Source organism: Podarcis melisellensis, assembly GCF_964234715.1.
Source record: "Podarcis melisellensis genome assembly, chromosome: 10".
Classification (NCBI taxonomy): domain Eukaryota; kingdom Metazoa; phylum Chordata; class Lepidosauria; order Squamata; family Lacertidae; genus Podarcis; species Podarcis melisellensis.
Window position 1 is genome coordinate 19,759,410 of NC_138542.1, and position 21,301 is coordinate 19,780,710.

The window sequence follows — 21,301 nt, forward strand, 5'->3', positions numbered from 1 at the left end:
GATGTCCAAAGCAGGCCAGGACGATGGTTTGTTATCTCTGCAAACCATCACAGCAAGCCAATTCGAAACCATCATTCGTTCTTGGCTTTGCGATCGTGTCTTGTTAGGGTGACGAAAACCACGGTTGTGGGTGTAGACGACTCTTCGTGGTTTGCCTACCTCCTTGTGGGAGGCGGAAGCGAAGTGGAAGCTCTTAAGTTCTGGGCACCAGCAGGGACAGAATTGAAGAAGCTCAACTGCAAGATAGTTAAAGCCCAGAAGATGCAGAAGATTGCACCTTGTGCTAGAAAAGTTTTGCCCAGGAATGAAATGAACTACAGTGGTACCTTGGTTTACAAACTTAATCCGTTCTGGAAGTCCGTTCTTAAACCAAATCCTTTCTTAAACGCTTTCCCTAATGAGGCCTCCTGCCGCTGGTGCCCTTCCACCATTTGGCTTCCATTCTTAGACTGAGGTAAAGTTCACAAACCAGACCACCAGATGTTTTGGTTCTGACCTGGGAGAGAACAATTTGGTGGGGGGGAAAGATGTCAAGTCCTGCAGGGCCCTAGTCTCTTGTGACAGAGCGTTCCACCAGATCGGGGCCACAGCCGAAAAAGCCCTGGCTCTGGCTGAGGCCAGCCTAACCTCCCTGTGGCCTGGGATCTCCAATATGTTTTTATTTGAAGACCGTAAGGTCCTCTGTGGGACATACCAGGAGAGGCGGTCCTGTAGGTACGAGGGTCCTAGGCCATATAGGGCTTTAAAGGTTAAAACCAGCACCTTAAACCTGATCCTGTACTCCACCGGGAGTCAGTGTTGCTGGTATAGCATCTGTTCTGCTGGCACAAGCATGTGAACTTCTGTTGGAACCTGCCTGTTAGAGCGCTGCACTCTTCCACTAGCAATGACACAAACGTTTTCAGAATGCCACAACCAGTGTGGTACTCATGCTTTTGTGGATTCAGTCCTACACCTTTGGTGGCTGTGTCACTCATGGAATTTGGTTTCAGGAAGACAGTACACTTGTATCAAGGGTGTAGCTTCAGGTCCTCAGTTTCGGGGGGGAGAAGGGTCTCTGGAGAACCTCAGAACCTCATATAGAGATTCCTGGAGCCTATTTTACGAAGTGCAAAATCGATAATGATGAGCCAAGGAGCCAGTCAAGGGAGTCCACCGGCAAGCTGCTAAATTCACTCCAAAGCTGAGCAGCCAACTCATGGAGCAATCATTGTGTTATCCTATATATTAAACACCATGTAAAAATTGCCCCAGGATACTCTATGCCAAACAATTCGGAGTCGATGTAATGACATTCTAAATCAGCCTGAGAGTGTTTAGACCACCCACGGGTAATTGGAAGTGGGGGCAGTTCTTTCAATAATAGGGTTTAAAGCTTTTAGTGGCTGTTGTTGCTGCTGCTGGGATTTTGCTTGTACAGTTTTGTAAGTTCAAAGTGCTACAGCAAAGTCTATCGTGGCCTTACCAGGATCCACCATGCTTGCAGAATCCAGGAACAAACCAGGAACATTCCGATATGTTTTCACACTTGATGCAACCAAGTATTACACATTCTACAATAGTTGCTTCTCCCCCGCAAAAACAAAACAAAACAAAACAATAAAAAGCTCAGATTTCTATCTCAAGCAATATGGATACTTGGATTCTGTGCAATCCCAACATGAGCCATACAATGTGCAATAATGGATTTATTGAATTCCAGCACAGAGCAGGGTCTGGATTCCACCGATGTTTTCTGCAGGTAGAAGCCAGTGAACATGCTCCCAGATCTGAGAGCCCACAGAAAACAGGGGGAGAAGAGGTTGTGTGGTTCTGATAGACAAGGAGAAAAGCTTGCACATACTGAGCAATCTCTTTAGCGCTACCTTGAATTGGATCCCAGATTTTAAATATATATATATTATTATTATTATAGAATCTGTTTTCTGGATCAGGATCAGTAGAACTCATAGGCAATTTCAGAAGTTTTTTAAGCCTCACTAGTGATCATTCACATTTGCAAAACATTTTATCCATAGGAGAAGTTAGGAGCAGTTTCTCTTAAACTGTTTTGCTTGAGTGAAATATTATTATTATTATTTCTACACTGCCCATCTGGCTGGGTTTCCCCAGCCACTCTGGGTGACTTCCAGCAGAAGGTTAAAGGTAAAGGGACTCCTGACCATTAGGTCCAGTCGTGACCGACTCTGGGGTTGTGGCGCTCATCTCGCTCTATGGGCCGAGGGAGCCGGCGTACAGCTTCCGGGTCATGTGGCCAGCATGACTAAGCCACTTCTGGCAAACCAGAGCAGCACACGGAAACACCGTTTACCTTCCTGCCGGAGCGGTACCTATTTATCTACTTGCACTTTGACATGCTTTGGAACTGCTAGGTGGGCAGGAGCTGGGACCGAGCAACAGGAGCTCACCCTGTCGTGGGGATTCGAACCACCGACCTTCTGATCGGCAAGTCCTAGGCTCTGTGGTTTAACCCACAGCACCACTATCTATCTATCATTAAAACATCAGTCATTAAAATCTTCCCTAAACAGGGAACCCTATCCATTTTTATTGTCCCATTTTGTAGCTACTTTAGACGAATTGTGCAGTGGAATGCAGAATGTGAGTGTACCTCGTATGTGTGTACACACACACAAACAGATATATATATATAAATATGTAACACCGGCTTGTTGTTTGTTGACTCGGTAATCTGACAAACAGCATCTGAGAGTTTCTAAGAAGGTCATTCAAAGCCCACTTAACACTCGTGTAGCCTCATTGACTTAAATTGGATTATACCCAATGCAAGCAGCCACTGAAGTGCCTCCTAACTGTGCTCAAAGTGCAATTACAAGATTACTGTGCAACTCTGTGGTTGCCTCTGTATGGATTTAGATGGTTTTGAATTTATCAGTCACCTTTCTACTGTGTTTTTATGTCAGTGGCAGCCCAGTGGAGGGGAACTCTGTACTGCTTAATCTAGCAGGGTTTTCCAAATTTAGGTCTCAAGCTGCTTTTCCCCATCATCCCTGACACCCACTGGTCCTGCTAGCTAAGGATGATGGGAATTGTAAACCAAAAAGAGCTTGAGACCCAAGTTTGGGAAACCCTGTAATCGAGGTTAATGCAAGCTGCCATGTGTGTCCCATTAAAAGGTAAAGGGACCCCTGACCATTAGGTCCAGTTGTGACCGACTCTGGGGTTGCAGCTCTCATCTTGCTTTATTGGCCAAGGGAGCCGGCGTACAGCTTCCGGGTCATGTGACCAGCATGACTAAGCCGCTTCTGGCGAACCAGAGCAGCGCACAGAAACGCCGTTTACCTTCCCGCCAGAGCGGTACCTAATTATCTACTTACACTTTGACATGCTTTCGAACTGCTAGGTTGGCAGGAGCAGGGACCCAGCAACGGGAGCGCACCCTGTCACAGGGATTTGAACTGCCGACCTTCTGATTAGCAAGTCCTAGGCTCTGTCATTTAAACCACAGCGCCACCTGCACCGCGTGTGTCCCATTACCCAGGGCATAAATTCCTTCCCCAACCTGATGCTCACTAGATATTTTGGACTATAGTTCGTTTCATCCCTGATCATTGTCCTTGCTGACTGGAGCTGATGGGATTTGAGGCCGCAGCAGGCTGAGGAACAGAGCAAATCAAGGCATTCATATTGTCTTAAGAACCTCTTGTTCGTGTTTTGGGACAGGCGGGTTGTTTTCAAGTGGAATTTATGGTTTTAATGAATATGTGCTGCTGTGGGTGCCATTCAGGCTTGCCCTCTACTCTTAGAAATACAATGTGATTACTCGTGTGTTGGATCTATGTACCTATGAAGCTGAGGTCGCTTCTCCTCCATTGGGATGTGATAATTAATTTGCAAGGCCCTCCATTAACCTCCCAGTGTAGCTTTGCTATTAAACAACTAATAAGTGTGTTGACTTGAAACTTTCTTGTTTCCTTGATGAGTTCCAAACCTCTGGCAGTGTTTTAAAATATTTTTCTTAAATTAATTTCTTTGGCAGCCTTTGTTTAAAAAGAAGGAGAAGAAGAAGAAGAAGAAATGTGATTATGAGTGATTACAAAAATAATTACAAGATACCGCAAATAGCTTGGTTCATAAATTATGGGGTATGTGCTAAATTGTTTCATGGCTGTAGCCGTGGAACAGGTTGAGAACCAGTAAGGTGCAGTGGTTGTAATTTTGGTCTAAGAGTGCAGGGATGTCACCATGAAGTTAAGGGAGTGAGCTGGGCTGGACCAGCCATTCTCTCTCAGCTGATGTGAGGACAATGTTTGGACTCTTGGGCACACCATGTAAGTTTTTGTTTGTTTGTTTGTTTTTTACCATGCAAGTTTTAAGGACTGGTTTTAATTTCTGCATTCCAGGGGGTTAGACTAGATGGCCCTTGGGGTACCCCCTTCCAACTCGGGAGTTCTGTGATTTATGATAATGCTGTATTTTAAATAGTTGTAACGCATCCTGGAACCTTAGGGTGAAAGACTGGTAATAAATTAAAATGGTGGTAGTGACAATGATAAGAACTGCTGCCCCATATTATTATTATTATTATTATTATTATTATTATTATTATTATTATTATTATTATTATTTATTTACAGTGGTACCTCGGGTTACAAACACCTCGGGTTACAAACACTTCGGGTTACAAACTCCATTAACCCGGAAGTAGTACCTCAGGCTAAGAACTTTACCTCAGGATGAGAACAGAAATCGCGCAGGTTAAGAACAGTTTCAGGTTAAGAACGGACCTCCGGAATGAATTAAGTTAGTAACCCGAGATGCCACTGTATTATTATTATTATTATTATTATTATTATTATTATTAAATTTTATTATTTATACTCTGCCCATCTGGCTGGGTTTCCCCAGCCACTCTGGGCAGCTCCCAACAGAATATTAAAAACACGAGAAAACATCAAACATTAAAAATTTCCCTAAACAAGGTAAATTTGGAAACACAGTTCTCCAGCCCTAGCAGTGCTTATGAAAATACATATGTTGGTGAAAATGGGATCCAGAAGTGCATTATGTTAGAAGAAATATGCCTACAAAAGGTATATTTTTAAGGAGAAATTTCTAGTCAAATACCACTGAATTTTCATAAGGACATTTTTTTAAAAAATACTAGCTGATATGGAAATCTGGAGAACTTAATAAGATTGGAAAGGTGAGAAACTGAAATGGAAATGTTTTCCCTTTCCTAAAAGTGCATAAGAGAAATTATCACTTGAGAAAGATGGTTTTGGCTTTCTTATACAGTGGTGCCCCGCAAGACGAATGCCTTGCAAGATGGAAAACCCGCTAGACGAAAGGGTTTTCCGTTTTGGAGGTGCTTCGCAAAACAAATTTCCTATGGGCTTGCTTCGCAAGATGAAAATGTCTTGCGAGTTCCTGCGAGGTTTCCCCCCCCCTTTTTCCCAAGCCGCTAAGCCGCTTAACAGCTGATCCGTTAAGCTGCTTAACAGCTGATCCGCTAAGCCGCTTAACAGCTGATCCGCTAAGCCGCTTAACAGCTGATCCGCTAAGCCGCTTATCAGCTGATCCGCTAATGGGCTTGCTTCGCAAGACGAAAAAACCGCAAGACGAAGAGACTTGCGGAACGGATTCTTTTCGTCTTGCGAGGCACCACTGTAGTAGTACATGTGTACAGCATATCCACAATTACATCCTAGTTACTGGGGAACTGCAGGCTGATGAAGCCTTCTGACCTTCTTCCCCCCTCCCCTTATAATCCAAGGGAACTGATCCTGTGATTGGTCCTACTGGGTGACAATCGTCTCTTCTCCTGGCACTGGAGCTCAACCCTAGTCACGCAATTTTACAGTCTTAAGCTCAAAACCTATTGTACTTTCACGTAAGGTTGCTAGAAAGGAGCACATAGTAATGGGTGAGTTTACCTGTGCTATGGAGTGTCCCAGCAAAAAGGCTGCGTTACGAAAGGCTACCAGGAGTCAATTATCTGTCTTACCTGTAACTTTCAAAATAATAGACGTGTGGACCTCCTGACTGAACATTTCTTGAGAGCGTGTGCTGATTTTGCTTTTTTGCATGTTGGTGAAGGTAGATGGACAGAATAAAAATATGTAAATGAAAAAAAAGCATGGCATATTATCTAATAGAACAGTTATGTGCCTAAAGGTTATTTTTTTATTTTTTTATTTATACCCTACCCATCTGACATGGTTTCCACTTTTGTTCCACTTTTGAAAGGAACCATTTCAGAGTCTGTTGCTTTGCTCCTTCTCCATTTTTGGTTCTTTTTCTTCAGTCCTTTCAAAAAAAAATGGGGGAGGGTGGCTTGACTTTTAGGCTAATTTATCTGAATTGCAAAAGAATTGATGCTTTTGAATTCTGGTGCTGGAGGAGACGCTTGAGAGTCCCATGGACTGCAAGAAGATCAAACCTCTCCATTGTGAAGGAAATCAGCCCTGAGTGCTCACTGGAAGGACAGATCCTGAAGCTGAGGCTCTAATACTTTGGCCACCTCATGAGAAGAGAAGACTCCCTGGAAAAGACCCTGATGTTGGGAAAGATGGAGGGCACAAGGAGAAGGGGACGACAGAGGACGAGATGGTTGGACAGTGTTCTCGAAGCTACCAGCATGAGTTTGACCAAACTGCGGAAGGCAGTGGAAGACAGAAGTGCCTGGCGTGCTCTGGTCCATGGGGTCACGAAGAGTCAGACACGACTAAACGACTAAACAACAACAACATCTGAAGTATTTATCTCTATTTCTATGCAAGCATATATTAAGAATAATATTTAAATGCAGGTGTTTTTTAAAAGAATCTATTCGCTTTCTTTCATTTTCTTGGATTGGATTTAGAATGATCATTTAGGCTGCAATCCTGGGTTGAAGTCCCATTGAACTGAATGTACTTACTTTTGAGGAGGGCGTGAATAGGATTGCTCTGATAGAACAGCTGCTTGGATCAAGATCAGGTTGTGACTGCTTTGGGACTTTTGTCGGAAATTATAAAAGGGTTCCTGCATAATTTCTGATTTTGTAAGCATGCATTCAGAAGAAAAAGAAATGTCTTGTTACAGGAGGCGAGAAGTGACCACTAATTATCTAAGGAAAATGGGGCATAAATAATATGATTTTCTTTTCTCTTTAGGATTTTTTTTTAACTTAAAGGTATTGAATCCCCTAGTTTACAGACAGTGGTCTGCAAAGATAATAGATTCATTTATTTTCATTTATGGCCCACTTTTATTCCATCATAAAATGCAAGGCAGTTTATCTGGGGTTCCCAGGTGGTTTTCAGGCACTGAAAAAGCCTTGACCTACTTCATTTCAACAAGGTAGAGCACCATGCTCTATGCAGCTACAGTAAGTAAAGAATAGGAGTGGAGTGTTTCTGAAGATGTAACTCCCACCGTGGCAGTGGTCTAGCAAACATTTTGGAAGCCTGGTGGGCAGTTTTTCTTGGCTTATGGGGGGACGACGACCCTCTAGCTTCACCTTTTCTTTTTTTAAGAAACCCCCTTTAAAAAAAATTTATTTATACCCCGCCCATCTGGCTGAGTTTCCCCAGCCACTCTGGGCAGCTCCCAATCGAGTGTTAAAAACAATACAGCATTAAATATTAAAAACTTCTCTAAACAGGGCTGCCTTTTAGTAAGGTTGCAGAGAACCTACAGACAACATATATACCTTCTACTTCTAGGTTATAAAAACCTACCTACCTACTGTTTGAGGGTGATATATTTGTTGTGTAAGCACTCTGTGTTTGACAGGCAAACTTTCCTGACTTGCAGTGACTGCCAGCGTAATGCTGATATTTGTTTCAGTCGTCTTTATCAGTGAGATGTAGGATGTGCTTCACTTTTCTTTGGTCAGAAAAATTGGAAGTTCCAGCTGGCCTGTTTTGTTCAGAGACTGAACTGATGAATCTCTGTTGTTTTACATTTGTGGCAACAGCCAATATCTTGAGCCTCCTTCATTATGCCTGTATTAATGGGCAAAATATACAGGAAGGCGTAGAAGTAAAGTGGGGGAGGGAGGAAATCAAAGAAATATCTGGGATTTAAATGCCAGTTTTCCTATTCATGATATAAGCATCTCGTTCATTGGAAGTAAATAGAAATAGTCTCCATTATTGTTTGGCTTTCTTGACACTCAAGATATTTGTACTTAGCAAACATAATTGCAACAGCTGTTTGGGCTGATTCTTCCCCCCATTTCCCCCCTTCCATCTATTTGTTGTGAAGATGTATTTAGTCCTCTTTCTCAAGAGCGCAGAAAAGTACTAAAATCAATCTGGAAATGTTTGCTGCAACGCTTCTGATGACCCAGGCCATATTGTCGCCTTGAGTCTGTTGTCTCTCTCATCCTCAATGGAAGGCAAAAAAGGGGGGGGGCTTAATCTTGTAGGGTTAAATAAAAGAAGGAATGTGGTACAAGGAAAGATTCCTTTTATGCTAGGCAACAACACTGAACATGTCGTGATGACTGAAAGTGCCTGTGGGCATTTGGTCCCTATTGGTTCTCACATTGAATGCAATGATGCCCACAGATAGCCTGTATTGTTGTCAGTTAAATGGGATCATGAGTGTCTGAAAGGTGTTTGAGAATGAACTGAAAATCATTTTCACAAGTGGATGATTACTTCTGCCACATGTTAACCGAACTCTATCAGAATGGCCCAGATTTTGAGACTGCATTAATTGCTCTTTCAACCTTGACTGAGGTTTCTTTTTAAGAAAGCCCTTTGCCGGACTAAACAGCTATGTGTATTGATTTTTTCCCCTCCTTCTTCCCCTTGTTGTATTTTCCCCTATTGTGATAAATAAAACCTTATAGAAAGCAGAGAAGTTGTATTCAGGATGCATATGGGATTGTTCCATTCCTTAGAATAAATAAAAAACCCACAACCAAACAAGGAGAAAACAATCTCTCCGAAAGTCATAAAGCCAGCCATCTCACGTGAATGAATTGTTCCAGTATTCCATAGACAAATTATTCATTCTGCTAGCCATTAGTAATGAGGACATTGTCATCAACATCTAGAACTGTGAAAACTCCCAGCTTGGTTTTAATGCATAAACTTTTGTTTTCTCTGTACATATTTGACATACTGGCAGATACCGTAATAGAAACTATCGTTGTGTATTTTGATTTTTTTGTTCCTTTTAGAACTTTACTTCAGGTGGCAGGGGAAGAATATTTTACACATGCTGTATTAACAATTTTGATCATTGCATTTAACACAAAACACTGTTTTCTTGTTGTGGAAGTCAGCACATCCGAGGGGGGAATTGTATAAGTATAGTCACTTGGCATATGTGGCGTGTGAAAACAACCCAGGACCCAGTATAATGTTTTTATTTTGAAAAATGCATTTCAATAATGTCTTTGAAATGTCAGTGGTGCTAAATGGGGAACTTTGCATACTCAAAAAGTAGCAGAGAAGAGAGCTCATTATGTAATGTATTAATTAGACATAGATTAGGCTGCAGTCCTATGTTTTGCATTTCCCTGCCCAAGGGCAGAGAGGAGGATCCAACCACCTAAGACCATAACCCAGTGACAGAGCAACTGTTCCATATATACAGTAAATCCCCGATTCAACCACACCATCTACAAATGGTGTGGAAAATGCTCCTGAAAACCTGGAGCTCTGCTGTCATCCAGTGTAGACATTATTGAGCTCAGTGGACCAGTGGTCTGACTCAGTATACTACAGCTTCCTATATACCCAAAAGGCTCTTCCCTCCAACCATGGAAACCTCCTCAGTCCTTGCCTTTTTGATATCGGAGCTCCAATATCAGTAGAAGTAGAAAGGAGGTGCGTTGGAAATCATGCATCCCAAAGATCTAGAGGAGTGACGGGGAACTTCTGATACCCAAACCAGTCTTGGCACATCGGGGGTCCTCATTGGTCCATTGTGTACCTGTCCATCAGCTGACACCTCTGGGGGTTCAATCCTCATCAGCTGATGAAGGCGGGATGGGGTTGACTCCTGCTCACTTTGGCTCCATACACCTGGGAACAAGGTGCATAGCCACAGCAGTGCGGGGCTATTTGAAAGCCCTTTTGCAAACAACCTCACGCTGCTTTATAAACCTCTGATTTTAGCATGGCATTTCCTGACTGTTTGAGCTTTTGCCTTTCCACTTCAGTTCTGGGCAATGTGAGTAGGGGGTTATTTAATTTCCCCCTTTGTATTGTTGTAACCAATAAGGAAGCATGGGAAGAAGCAAGGCTTTTCCTGAAACCTGGTGAAGAATTCCAGAATTGGGGAAGCGTACTGACCAAGCCTGCATTCTTATAACATACTTGAATTCAGTGGGACTTACTTCAGAGTAGGCATGTTTGTGATTACATTGTAAATCAATGCGAATTTCAGGAAGATTTGTGCATTTAGAAATGCATGCAAACATTTTGGGGAGCTTGTAGTCAAAGTTTGACGAGCTTAAATGGATCGTAGATGACAGGGGGTGTTGCAGGCCTTGAAAGAACATGTGGAGGGGGTTGCAAGCTGCAAAATCTAGCTTCTTCACTAGTTCCCACACCCTCCATTATACCCTAACAACTGCCACCACCACACAACCCCCAACATCTCCATATTCAACAAACGGAAGGCGTTCTACATGTATACAGATGTATTGGGTAAAGAGCGGCCATTTTGTATTGTTTGCTTTAAAATACAAGGCGGTGCGCATAACATTGCATGCGGTGGTGTGTTCCTCTATATATACCTTCCCTGCAGGAAAAGTTTACGGCATTTTCAACCTTTTGGAAAATGAAGGAGGGGGGAGGGGGAGAGCAGCCAGCAGATACCTCCTTGGAGTGTTTGGGAGAGCCTCCTTCTCCAAGAACTCGTTGATCACTTCGCATTCAAGAGCAGAGAATGCAGAGAAGTGTAGCTCCTGGGACTTGCTGTAGGCTCTCGGGATTTTGTTGGGGATGGAAGAGGAGGGGCTCACTTTAGGCAGCATCTCCCTTGTGTGGAAACATGGGTTCTTTGTCTTGCACCCAGATGACTGAATAAAACCCATAAATACGAACTTGCTTGTTCTTCTTGCCTTTGATGTTAGGGCGGGGGGGGGGGGGGGAGAGGATTAGCCACGCCTGACATCAAGTGTGTTTCATACACTTTGATGTAGCCGGAGGCTCCAGGTATAGCTAGAAGGGAGAGGTAATGTTTGGGATATCAGCCACCTGTGAGGGTCAATGCCAGTCACCTGTGTTAATCATGCGATGTAGCCTGCCTGGGCCTATAAAGGTTGGGTGCAGACCAGCCATCTCCTTGCTGTGGAGTCTGCCCCATGGAATGCTGGGTGCAGGGGCAAGGAGGGAGCCATCGGACCTTTGCTATAAGTTTGTACCCTTCTCTGTTAATCCAATTCTATTCATTCTCTGATAAAACCATAGCCCACCTTTTAACTACAAGCTTCATTCCAATCCTAATAATTTTATTTGTTTACAATGAATGTTTATAGGGAAATTAAATATTTTCCCCACTCCTTATTGAAATTTTGGCCTTCCTGATTCCTATTTCTTCTGCTCAGTTTTGCCATTTCTGCATAGTCCGTCAGTTTAATCTGCCATTCTTCTCTGGTAGGGACTGTGCCTTCTTTCCATCTCTGGGCTAATAGTGTCCGGGCAGCAGTAGTCGCATACATGAAAAGTCTCTTCTGGTTGCTTGGAATTTCAGCACCTACAATTCCAAAAAAGAAAAAAAAGAGGCTTCTAGGTTGTTGTTTTTAGAAAAGGTTATTTTAAACATATTTTTTTTCAATTCATTGTATATCATCTCCCAAAATTCTCTTACTACTTTACAAGTCCACCACGTATGATAGAAGGTGCCTGGGCTCCTTTCTTTGGAATTCCTCCATATCCGAACTCCTGTGAACCCTCTGCCGGCTCAATTGGCGTAGTTGGCAGGATATTTCAGGGCAGTCACCTTGTGAAGCTGAACGGCAGAAGATGCAAGACAGGTAACAGGAGGAACCTTTCCCCACGATGCATCTTTGCTACCTTGAGATGGTGTGATGGCCATCAGCTCAGGCAACTAGCTTTAGAATGGGCTTCAATAAATCAATGAAGGACGAGGCTGTCGCTGGAAGTTATATTTCTTCCTATCCGAGACGGTGTGTCTCAGAGGACTCATATCATTTGTATGAGAGGAATGTTGTGAGTTTCCTAGCAGGATTTGGTTGACAACTGGGTGAAATGGAATACTGGACTAAGATAGATATTTTGATCTAGCCCAACAGGTCTTTACTTACATTCTTTTCTTTTTGAAAATAAATTTTATTTTCAGTTAACAAATACACACCTTCCAATCACATACTTCCAATGCAAATACATATCAGACTACCCTTCCTTGCATTTTGTGGTTTCTTCTCTTAAATTTTTAACACTGTCTTTTCCACTTTACTCCATTTTTGAATTATTCTACAATTAACCTTCATAATTCTTTTAACTGCTTGATTTAAATTAGCCCTACTAATGTACTTAATTGCACAAATGATTTTTCAAATATTCCACAAATGTTCCCCACTCCTTGATAATTCCCCCCCCCCTTGGTTTCTTACCACACCCGTTAATTTTGCCATTTCAGCATAATCCATCGATTTCATCAGCCACTCTTCCTTAGTTGGAACAGCATCCTCTTTCCTCCTCTGGGCAAATACCATTCTGGCTGCAGTTGTAGCATACATAAACCAATTTCTAAGGGCCTTCAGAATTTCTGTGTTCACTATCCCTAAAAGAAACGCTTTTTTTTTTACTAAAAGTTATTTTAAACATTTTCTTCAATTCATTACAAATCATTTCCCAGAAAGTGTTGGTTCTCTTACAGGACCATCACATATGGTAGAAAGTGCCTTCTTTTTCTTTACATTTCCAACACAGATTTGATTTTGATTTACACATTTTTGCAAGTCTGCTAGCAGATAAATATCACCTATATATCATTTTCATATATTTTTCTTTCAGCATAATATGCTGTGAATTTCAAATCTACATTCCATAGTTTCTCCCATGCAGCCATTTCAACATTGTGACCAATATCTCTTGCCCAGTGGATCATCACAGATTTTACCTGCTCCTTTGCCAGAGCTCTTCCCTAGCATATAGCCAGGAAAGTATTTTAAGTTGTGATAAGGAAAAACCTCTTCTGCATTCTGCTCAGTGTGCTTTTCCTTTCACTGCAAACATCTCAATAATGCTAATATAAGGAATAAAGGGCAGGCTTTCAGAGTAAATGGTCTTCCGGGCAGGCTATAGCTCTTTTGCCGCTTCCTTTTTTAGTAAGATATTTATTAAGATTTTATGTAATAAAACAGGCATCACATTCGAACATAAGAAAAAAGAGAGAGAGAGACAATAAAAAACAACACAGTCAAACAAAGCAAAAAAAATAGAATAAAAAACACAAAAAAGGTAAGAGAAAACAAAAAACAAAGAAAATCTAGTTTTTTACTTATTATCTTTACAAGCCTCTTTCCTGACTTCCTCACATCTCCCTTTTCTGAGTTCCCCTTTACACAATCAAATTCAGCAATTCCTTACCCTCTTTCAAATCTTCTTCAACATTTATACATTTCAACCTATTATGTCTCCGGTTTTTCCTTTTCTCTTTAAATCCATTTTTAAATGTTCTTTATAGCTTCTTTATAACTTAATCCCTTGTATCATTTTGTCTAAATTTGACATAATATTATTCTGGTCTTTTCACCCTTTTCTTTAAAACGTTTTTGCATAATCCTTTTAACTATGTCACTAATGCCATATTATCTTTATATCCAACATCATTTTAGCATTCAAACATTTTACAATGTTTTTGGAGATAATCTTTGAACTTCTTCCAGTCCTCTTCCACCGACTCTTCTCCCAGATCTCGGATTCTGCCAGTCATTTCTGCCAATTCCATATAGTCTATCACTTGCCTCTGCCATTCTTCCAGGGTGGGCAAATCTTGTGTCTTCCAGTATTTTGCGATGAGAATTCTTGCTGCTGTTGTTGCATACATAAAAAATGTTCTATCCTTCTTTAACACCAGTTGGCCGACAATGCCCAGAAGAAAGGCCTCTGGTTTCTTAGGAAAGGTATATTTAAATATCTTTTTCAGTTCATTATAGATCATTTCCCAGAAAGCCTTGACCTTTGGACACGTCCACCAAAGGTGAAAGAATGTTCCCTCAGTTTCTTTACATTTCCAACATTTTTTATCAGGCAGGTGATATACTTTTGCAAGCTTGACTGGGGTCATGTACAACCTGTACATCATTTTCATAATATTTTCTTTTAAGGCATTACCTGCCATAAATTTTACACCAGTGGTCCATAATTGTTCCCAGTCAGCAAACATGATGTTATAACCAATATCTTGCGCCCACTTAATTATAGCTGATTTGACTGTTTCATCCTGAGTGTTCCATTTTAGCAGCAAATTATACATTCTTGAAAGTATCTTAGTTTTAGGTTCTAACAATTCTGTTTCTAATTTCGATTTTTCCACCTGGAAGCCTATTTTTTTTATCCAAATTAAAGGCCTCTCTGATTTGATAATAATGTAACCAATCTTGCACTTTATCTTTTAGTTTCTCAAAACTCTGCAATCTCAATGTGTCTCCATTTTGTTCTAATATCTCCCAATATTTCGGCCCGCTTCCTTTTTTTGAAAGCCAGCAAAATCCTGCCATTCATCTTGAGTAGCAAGAGTATGAGACTTTCTGACCCAGATGAGACATTAAGGAAGTTCAGTAGTAATCCTATTTGCATTGGGTCTGCTTTGCGTACGGGAATGGTCATGTCATTATACCATTGTAAACACTGCAGCTTGAGTGTGTGTTTGGAATATTGGCCTGCACACAGACACACTTTCTTCTGTGCAAGCGTGAATGAAGACAATGAATCACGGCACACAATTTGTATTTCTGTAGGTGATTTATTCTTCGAAGCGTCTGAGTGCAAAGAGTGGCAGCCTCTTAGGGGTGTAAGAAAGTAGAGAATCCACCTGGACCATACTCTCCTCTCTCCATGCCTCTTTAGATGGAAAAACTTGGTGTACATCTTACGTCAAGCTTAACACAACACAAGCTTCTCTTTGAATGACAATACAGGATCTTTTTCAAAAACAAGCAGGGTTGCTTTGCGTTTAATATTTACAGGAAGGTTCTTAAGACTGGGGTGGGGCACAGCTAACCTGTGGCCTCCAGATGTTGCTGTACTCCCCAGGGAATTATTTTTTTTTTTGGTCTTTGAAGCATTTTATCAGCGTAGACTTTCTTATCAAACTGCTGTTTTCCCTTGTGTAATTAACGACATCTTGACATACAAAATGTTACAAATACATCGAGTGTTCTTCTAGTGTTTAGAAGAGGCACCATCATGAGTAAAATTTTGATGGAGAATAGAAACCTGCTGTTATAATAAACAGCAGATGAATTGCAGAAAGCTAGAGTCGGCAATGCAGACAAACAGCCTGTACAGTGGTACCTCGGGTTACAGACGCTTCAGGCTACAGACGCTTCAGGTTACAGACTCCGCTAACCCAGAAATAGTACCTCGGGTTAAGAATTTTGCTTCAGTAAGAGAACAGAAATTGCACAGCGGCAGCAGGAGGCTCCATTAGCTAAAGTGGTACCTCAGGTTAAGAACAGTTTCAGGTTAAGAACAGAACTCCAGAACGAATTAAGTTCTTAACCCAAGGTACCACTGTAGTTTGGCACACGGAGGTCTCCTTCACATAGTAAGATTTTAACCAGCGTCCTGAAGGCCGACCACACTGAAGTCACAGTGGTGAGCCAAGAACTCACCAGTTTAAAATTTGCCTCACCAATAAACTTAACAAGGTAATGTTCAGCAAATCTTAACCCCATGGGAGACAATACTGACTTGCTTTACAAGATTGTTGAAAAGATGAGTAATATAATATCTGTATCATACTTGAGTTGAAAATAGAATTGTAAGCATATCAGGCAGAAAATTACACAGGAATTTTAAGGGCAGGTCGATAGAGGGTAAAACAAAAATCAAGTGCTTAAGTCAAAAGGAGCTCAAATAGTGTTGTTAATATGCCATTGAGAGTCATTTTAGTGTAACATTTTAAATTATGATTTATTTATTTTTACTTGGCAGGTATTTGTATGCACTTGGACAGAAGGTTTGGAAAAGGTGGAAAAAGCGCTACTTCGTTCTTGTACAGGTTTGTAATGTTTGTTACCTGTTCAATATGGATAGTAGTATTGCCAAGAACATTGGTGGAGCAATAAAACTTCATTGTATGTAACAGCTCCAGTGTTGAAGCTGCATGTGTGTTTGTTTTTAGTTTTGCAGTTGAGAAATGTGAAATTTAGCCCATAGAACTGCTTCTGATTTCTTAAAACCGGGTTTCACCAAAACCTTTGGCATTTACATCACTTTTTCAAGTGGCCCCGGCATCATGTATGCAAGGAGTATACAACATCAAGCCCTTCAGATGTCTGGGACTACAGATCCCATAATCCCTCTCCATTGGCTGTTCCGACAAGGGCTGATGGGAGATGTAGTCCACAACACCTGGAGGGCACCACATTTGCTACCCTGAAGCATTTGTGGTTTGGATCATGGATTCCTATTAGAGCCTGCCTACCACATCTTCCCAAGTCAGTCCTAAGAGAGCAATTCCACAATTAGTTATAGGTACAGGGTACACTGAGAGCAAGTCTCCAATAGGCCCAGCCAGGGTCATCTTCTGTGGGCCATTGCAGGAGTTTTCAAACTATTGGCCATGTGAACCAGTTTAGGTAATGCATTCATTGACTCATTGGATACAAAAATAGCTATAATGCAAATAGTTATCAAAGAAGTGTACAGCTTGCTCAGTTGGCATTCTGCATGAGGAGTCCCATACATTAATTTGGGGCACACAGGGTGGAATAGGCATCAACAATCCACGTTCAGCCTCGAATTTCCAGGGTTTTGTTGTAGGGACTTGAAGGTCATGCAGCTAAACCAGCTCCAACATTTCATAAGTGAGGCCCGAGAAGAACAATCAGAGTGACTTGCGTGGAAAAAGGCAAAGGAAGGGGTGGGTGGGACCCTAATACAGCCTGCTAGAGGTGTGGTGCTGGTTCTCCTTCACAAGCTGGTGGATGCAAACTCTGGGGTGGCTACAGCCACATTGCCAGATCTCATGGTTGTGGCACCAGGGCTCCTCCAGAATGTCTTTACCCTACATGCAAATGGGCCTGGCCATTGTATACTGGAGCTCTGAGGGCACAGCTCTGGGGCTCCCTAGGTCCCCTTGCCCTTTGGGTTTATGGGCTATGTCAAGAAAGGAAGCCCTAGTGCAGGTGTGGGGTACCTGTGTTGTTCCAGATGTGCTCAAACTCTTAACCCCCACCTGCCCCAGAACAGCAGAACGGTCAGGGATGATGAGATTGGGAGTCCAACAATATCTGGAGGACCACAAGCCAGTGTGGTGTAGTGGTTAAGAGCGGTAGTCTCGTAATCTGGGGAACCAGGTTTACGTCTCCACTCCTCCATATGCAGCTGCTGGGTAACCTTGGGCTAGTCACACTTCTCTGAAGTCTCTCAGCCCCACTCACCTCACAGAGTGTTTGTTGTGGGGGAGGAAGGGAAAGGAGATTGTTGGCCGCTTTGAGACTCCTTAGGGTAGTGATAAAGTGAGATATCAAATCCAAACTACTACAACTACTACTACTACTACTACTACTATTCTTCTTCTTCTTCTTCTTCTCCTCCTCCTCCTCCTCCTCCTCCTTCTCCTCCTCCTCCTCCTCCTCCTCCTCAGTCCAACAGGGCTTCTCCAGAGCTCTCAGTATACGGAGCAGGGCTTTTTCAGAGTCCCTTGCCCAGTGCCCACAATAAATTTGGGGTTAAAGGAAGGGTAGTTTTGTGCCCCTCCTCTTTGACATGAGGCAGAACATTCTCTCTGCTTGTTCTCAGCCTCAGGTTTGTGTGGAGAAGGATTTAAAAAAAGAGCAGTATGCGCGTGTCGGAAGATTTACAGGCAGTAACCTCCATATTGAGCCATTATGAGTGTGGCTTTGTTTTCAGTACATGAGAAAAACTTCGCAGGAAGATGCAATGCTTGGTTGTCTAAAGACTCTGCTGTTCAATTACTGCAGCAGACTGTAGGGCTCTGTTCATTGATATAAGCTTATACAGGCCACTTGCAGCTCTATTGACAGTATAGGTAAAGCACACAGTGGCGAGGGATGAGCATTGTGATATTATTGATCCTTCATCGATACGCTTAGCGATTGCTTCACAACTTCTGTTGGGGCTGGTGCATTTCAATATTGTGCGGGTGGTTTCTTTTGTCATACCCGCTCAAATTTTGATCCACGGTGTTCAAGAAAGCTGTTATTTGAATTCATTTGCTGTCATTTTGGCCATTGGGATGCCTGAAGTCTCCCTTGCCCACAAATATTCACTTGGTCATCTCAGTTATGTGTGCTGCTCTGCAGTTTCTGACAGACACAGATCAATAGAATTATGCCTAAGGACTGTAGCATTTATGCATGCTTAGTTTCGCTTATCCCAAGTTATTCATCAGCGGACATTCTAAATCAGTATCTCCTACTGGTCTTTGCCTCAGATAAGATGCGATCATAAGTCTCTTTCCACTTACTAATTGCTAAAATCAATATATTATCCTCCTCCCTCCCAGCATGCCATGTGATACTTCTTGTGAATGCTTAACACAACCACAATAATTTGCAAGGACTTTTTACATTGTCAAGCAGGGGCACCAGCCCCCCAATATTTTCGAAGTAGGGGCCAAGCCTGCTAACATCCAAAAAGCACTGAAGAAAAGTGTGGAGCAAAGCACAGCATGGCTCCAGTGGCCGGCTCCTCTTCCTGCCATGGAAGGAAATAATAATAATAATAATAATAATAATAATAATAATAATAATAATAATAATAATAAATCATTTATACCCCACCCACCTGGCTGGGCCTACCCAGCCACTCTGGGCAGCTCCCAACAGAATATTAAAAACATGATAAAACATCAAACATTAAAAACTCCCCTAAACAGGGCTGCCTTCAGATGTCTTCTAAAAGTCAGATAGTTGTTTATATCCTTGACATCTGCTGGGAGGGTGTTCCAAAGGGTGGAAACCACTACTGAGAAAGCCCTCTGCCCTCTCCCACCAGTGATGGCATCAGAAGGAATTGCCCACCGTTGAAGCTGCACAGCTGCAGCATTCAGCTCCGGCCCTGCCTCCTCTTGACAGACCGCATGGGACATCAATGTCACATCGCCCTCACAAGCCGGTGCCTCTGTCCACAACACAAATTCCAGTTGCTACAAGTGGGTTCTGGAACAAAACCTTCCAATATTTCCCCAGCCCCCCCAGCAGGAAGGATCCTGTTTAGGGTGCTAGCCAGCCAGCCCATGCTTCCCTCTAAAATACTTTAAGCAGTTTGGGGCTGAAGTTGATTAACTACACCCACACACACCAATAATCTGGCTTTCGGTTTTGTTTTGAACCGTGTTCCTTCTGCTTTCTGATTCTGAGGTTGTCTCCGGAAAGGACCATCTTGTCCCCATGAAAGACCTGCCCTTGCATCGCCACATGCCCCCTCGTGCACTCAGCTGCTCATGCTGCTTTCTTCCACCTGCAGCCTGATCTGAAGTGTGCAAGTCTGTTCCACCACTTCATTCTGCTGCATGAATAGGGCAGATGCAGAAGGACTCCAGGAAACAATACAAAGTGATGGGCATTTTGTTTCTGCTTTCATATCTCTTGCACTGTTGACACTTCAGGAGTTGTACAAAATCGGAACATTTTTTATTTCACCTCCGTGCAGCAGCATTTATCAAGAGGTTGATGAACTGTTGGGCTGCATAGTGAATAACACCATTAAGGGAACTAAGAAAAGCAACTTGCATCAGGTAGCGCCAGACTGTTGAATTAGCTCAGCAACCTCTTGCCTGATAATGAGAATCGCTTTCCATTTTACGTCTTCTACCCGGCAGATGATGCAACAAGCTGGTTTTCTCAGCAAATACACAAGACTGGAGGCCCCATAATTTCCTAGTTGCATTTCCTGATTGCTGGGAAAATGCACAAAGTCAGTCTGTATGTTCAGGAGGCATGTTTTGCCCTGGCATATCTGTAATGAAGCACATGCTTTGTAAGGATAAGGTTCCAGGTTCAACTCCTGGCATGCCCACCTAAAGGACTTCTCTCCTGCTTGGCAGCTTCATACGCAGTGGAAAGCAGCACAATCTAGAAAGGGTTTATGGGTGGGGGTACGTGGAATGGTGATCTCAGCTGCCACTCAACATTTGTCATGGACTGGTTGGACGCAGAGGAGTGGTGGGAGGAACCAGCTGAGGAACCACGCAGGGAAGACGTGGGAGAGTCTGAGAGAAGTCAAGAATCAGAGGGAGAAGCTGAATCAGGTCCGTGAGGTCAAGTGATGAGTCAGGCTGGTGGAGAGTCATAGGTGTTTTCCCCTTTTGCTGAGACAAGCTCTCCTCTCCCAGAACCAGAAGAGGGGTGAAAAGGGCGAAGGAGAGGTTGGATGCATGAAGGCACTGTCTCCAGGAAAAGCCCTGGAGAGGAGAAGACTTAGACTTCTGTGAGGAGGTGGGGACTTTCAGTCTTAGCAACTGATTTTTACAAAATAATACCACCAGGAATGAGTTGCTGACACTCAGCCAAGTCTGTAGAGATCGCATTTTGCTAATGAAGAGCTAACTCCAACTTTGAGCTGTGTGATTACTGACCAGCACACTCCTGTGACATGATCGTTTTCCAAAGTTGATGTTCTGTAGGTGGTGGTAGTTGTAGTTCTTTCCACACTTATTTTTCTTAGCTTTTCATAGAGGAACACCCTTTTTCTCTCAGCCTCAGCCCACCCCCTCATAGCTAACGGTGATAAGTCACTTGCTTGCCATAAAGGTAAAGGGACCCCTGACCATTAGGTCCAGTCGTGACTGACTCTGGGGTTGCGGCGCTCATCTCGCTTTATTGGCTGAGGGAGCCGGCGTACAACCTCCGGGTCATGTGGCCAGCATGACTAAGCCGCTTCTGGCAAACCAGAGCAGCACACGGAAATGCTGTTTACCTTCCCGCCAGAGCGGTACCTATTTATCTACTCGCACTTCATGCTTTTGAACTGCTAAGTTGGCAGGAGCAGGGACCGAGCAGCAGGAGCTCACCCCGTTGTGGGGATTCGAACCACCGACCTTCTGATCGGAAAGTCCTAGGCTCTGTGGTTTAACCCACAGTGCCAGCCGCGTCCCCTTTGCTTGCCATACCTGGCAAATAAATATCCTCTCTCAGTTCACCCCACCCCACCAGATAAAATGAGAAGTC

General features: G+C 42.8%; 1 protein-coding gene across 13 annotated transcripts in view; it reads left to right on the forward strand.

The window, feature by feature from the left end:
* CADPS2 (calcium dependent secretion activator 2) overlaps positions 1–21,301 on the forward strand; it is a 349,563-nt gene that overhangs the window by 200,737 nt on the left and 127,525 nt on the right. For all 13 annotated transcript variants that reach the window (XM_081928821.1, XM_081928827.1, XM_081928826.1 and 10 more), the window contains exon 9: positions 16,098–16,164. In XM_081928821.1, the coding sequence (XP_081784947.1) occupies positions 16,098–16,164 (67 nt within the window). The remainder of the gene's footprint in view (positions 1–16,097; positions 16,165–21,301) is intronic.